General features: G+C 52.2%; 1 protein-coding gene across 4 annotated transcripts; it reads left to right on the plus strand.

The window, feature by feature from the left end:
* Positions 1 to 740: 740 nt before the first annotated feature.
* Positions 741 to 2669, plus strand: Klhdc9 (kelch domain containing 9). 4 transcript variants are annotated; one of them, XM_013149220.3, is made up of 4 exons: positions 741 to 1375; positions 1731 to 1890; positions 1976 to 2196; positions 2427 to 2669. In XM_013149220.3, exons 1-4 carry the CDS (start codon positions 849 to 851, stop codon positions 2509 to 2511), a joined length of 993 nt encoding a protein of 330 aa, XP_013004674.2. In that variant the 5' UTR covers positions 741 to 848; the 3' UTR covers positions 2512 to 2669. The 4 variants fall into 4 exon arrangements, with proteins under 4 accessions (XP_013004674.2, XP_063109612.1, XP_005002331.2 ...); XM_063253542.1 differs by having other exon boundaries at positions 1976 to 2192; XM_005002274.4 differs by having other exon boundaries at positions 1976 to 2183.
* The last annotated feature ends 301 nt before the right edge of the window (positions 2670 to 2970 follow it).

Raw genomic sequence — 2970 nt, forward strand, 5'->3', positions numbered from 1 at the left:
CTAAATTCCAGGTGCCACGGTGCCTCAGTTTCCTTGTATTGTATGAGCCTGATGAAGCAAGATGAAATAATTCCTCTTACTAGGACACTGTAGAGAGAAGCTGACCAAGCCTCAAGTATTTTTCCTTCTGAATCCACTCAACGAAGCACACCAGCGGGCATGCACATATATTCTATTCCTACTTTCATCCTCTAACTCCATTCTGTGTGTGTGTGTATGTGTGTGTATATGTGTGTGTGTATGACTCTGAGAAACTGGGTTCTACTACCCTCTAGTGGCCAGAACTAATGAGAGGCCTCTCCCACGCTTTACAGCAGAAGGTGCTAGATACCTACTGGATAAACCAACAGTACATTTTATAAAGGAGAGCACTGAGGAGGCCTAGAGAGTCAGGGGAAATAGTTTGGACCTCAGCCCAAGTCTCCCGACTCCACTTTCACTTCTTCAGTCTCTGACTTCTTTCCTTTCTCCGCTCAGGAAAGCGAGTGCGAGTTAGAAATCCTGGCGCTGGGAGGATTCGGCTCCTGCCACGGAGCAACATCTGCCTCGCTAGTATCCTAATCCCAAATCAGTTCGCAGCTTCGGCTACAGGTGTTCTTCAAAAACTGTTTGCTCCCTGAATTTCTGAGGTTAACAGTCTTTCAGGATGCTCGCAGATCACGGGCTTATCCGGTCGTCAGGGCAACATCGTGGTCCCACCCCCTAGCGCCACTTTGCGACTTCGGTTTGCAGCAGTCGCGCTGCGGCTGCAGGGTTGCTGAGCAACGGTGGAGTGCGGGGCGGTGTCTGGATCTACCCTGGTGTGTCTAAGTGGGGGTGCCACCTGCCCTCGCTCCGCTCCCGGGCCTATGGCGGCTACGGCGCCTGGGGTTCGGGCTGGGGGCTCGGGCTGGACCTGGCGGCCAGTGGCACGCGATGCGCTTCTGGCTCGGGCCTTTCATTCATGCACCGAACTGGGCGGTCGGTTCTATCTGGTGGGGGGGCTCCTAGCAGGTGGAACGACAGTGCCCAGCAGTGACACGGTGCTCTTCGACCCGGCGGACGCCCAAGCCGTGCGCTTGGGCGCCCAGGGGAGTGCCCCGCGCAGTCACCACGACGCAACATCCTTGGGCGGCCGTTGGCTCTGCATCGTGGGTGGCTGGGACGGTTCGCGGCGCCTGGCTACCGTGGTCGTGCTGGACACGGAGCGTGGAGCGTGGGAAGAATGGAAAGCGGCCCCTGACAACTGCCCCCCAGCTGGTCTGAGCAGTCACACGTGCACTCGTCTCTCTGACCGAGAGCTGTGGGTAGCCGGCCGAGAGGGCGGGGTTCGCACTCAGCGACGCTACGGAAGCCTCTACAAGTTAAAGCTGGACCCTGGCGCCCGAACCTATTGGTATGGCACCCCTCCCACCAAACCTCAAACCCTCTCTATCCAAACTCTAAAGGGGCTGGGGATTTACCTCAGCGGCATAAGCGCCTGCCTTGAAAGTGAGTTCGATCCCTGGTACCCATAAAAACGAAAAAGACAAAAAAAAAAAAAAAAAAAAAAGGCTCAAGAAAAGCCTCGGGCAAGTTAAGTTAGCCACAAACTCACTTCCTCACTGGCTTTCCCAGATCTGCCATATCTAAAGCAGCAGAGCTCTCCAATATAACCTTCCCAGGGGTCCACTCCGGGCCTCCTTTCTATCCTTGACAAGAGGAATTGGGGGGAAAGCCCCATTCAGGCCTGCATTTCTGCATATCCACAGCTACAAGGAAGAAGGCTGCCACACGGCCTCTCGCTCAGGTCACTGTGCTGCCCTGCTGCAAACTCCCGGGCTCCACCCAGGTCATCAGCTTTTGCTCTTTGGGGGCTGCAATTCAGCTGAACTAGAAGTAGCTGGGCAGTGGACTCATGGGAAGATTAAGGTATTATCTATTCAAATCTTAAGATGAAAAGGGCTAAAATTGTGATGCCCAAGTTCCTTCAGACAGTCCCTTCTTTCTCCCCAAGGAGCAGCCACCTGTTGCCCCTCAGTTGACGGAACAGCTTGCAAGGCTTGTAAGCAGTAAACAGGGGTCCCGACAGGGGCCCCGGGGACTGCGGCATCACTCCTGTTCTGTGGTGGGGCCCTTTGCTGTGCTGTTTGGTGGAGAAAGTCTGACCAGAGCTAGAGACAAGATCTGCAATGACCTCTACATCTATGATACTCGTGAGAGCCGTGAGCATGGCAGGTGGCTTGTGGGGCTGGGGGTGGGGTGGCACAGAACCAAAAGACTTCAAAAAAAAGGATGCTGAATAACTGAGTGGTAGGAAGAACTAACAAGAGTTAAAGGAGTACATAAAATAATAAAACATTTCAAAATGCCCACAAACCAAGTGAAGAGAAATATAATGGGCAAGCATTTGGTTAAGTTTTCACGGGTTATTGCCTCAATAACCATCCTCTGCCCCTACTCAACAGGCAAATCTCCTTCCCTGTGGTTCCACTTCCCCTGTGCAGACCGTGGGCTGAAACGTGTGGGCCATCGCACCTGCCTCTGGAATGATCAGCTTTATCTGCTTGGGGGCTTTGGTGAAGATGGCAGGACAGCATGCCCACAGGTCTACACCCTGGATCTCTCTGTCTAGCAACAGTGCCACAAAGCACTACCATCAGAGCTGTCTGCCTCGCTTCAAAGGTTTATTAAATTCAATGTGAGAGTTAGTATTTGTCTCTGAATCCTTTTCTTTGGGGTGGGGACAATATATAGAAACATCTTTATCTGCAAGGGAAAGGACAAAGTATAGGTCCTTTGTGATACTCTAAACTACTGACCAGGGGCTGGGGATTTAGCTCAGCGGCATAAGCACCTGCCTTGCAAGAAGGTGGTCATGAGTTCAATCCCCGGTACTGGAAAAAAGGAAAAAAAAAAAAACTATTGACCTGATTGATGGTAACAAAAACCACAAATCATATGCTGTCCTTGCCCTTAAACTGGAATAAAGTTTCAGGCTACAGCTAAGCA

Source organism: Cavia porcellus, unplaced genomic scaffold, assembly GCF_034190915.1.
Source record: "Cavia porcellus strain 051 isolate PalLab524CR breed Dunkin Hartley unplaced genomic scaffold, mCavPor4.1 scaffold_7, whole genome shotgun sequence".
NCBI classification, from domain to species: domain Eukaryota; kingdom Metazoa; phylum Chordata; class Mammalia; order Rodentia; family Caviidae; genus Cavia; species Cavia porcellus.

Coding starts and splice junctions, on each gene's coding strand:
- Klhdc9 (XM_063253542.1), top strand. CDS start 849: ATGGCGGCTACGGCGCCTGGGGTTCGGGCTGGGGGCTCGGGCTGGACC. Junction 1,376..1,730: donor CCTGGCGCCCGAACCTATTG/GTATGGCACCCC, acceptor GCATATCCACAG/CTACAAGGAAGAAGGCTGCC. Junction 2,193..2,426: donor TCGTGAGAGCCGTGAGCATG/GCAGGTGGCTTG, acceptor CCTACTCAACAG/GCAAATCTCCTTCCCTGTGG.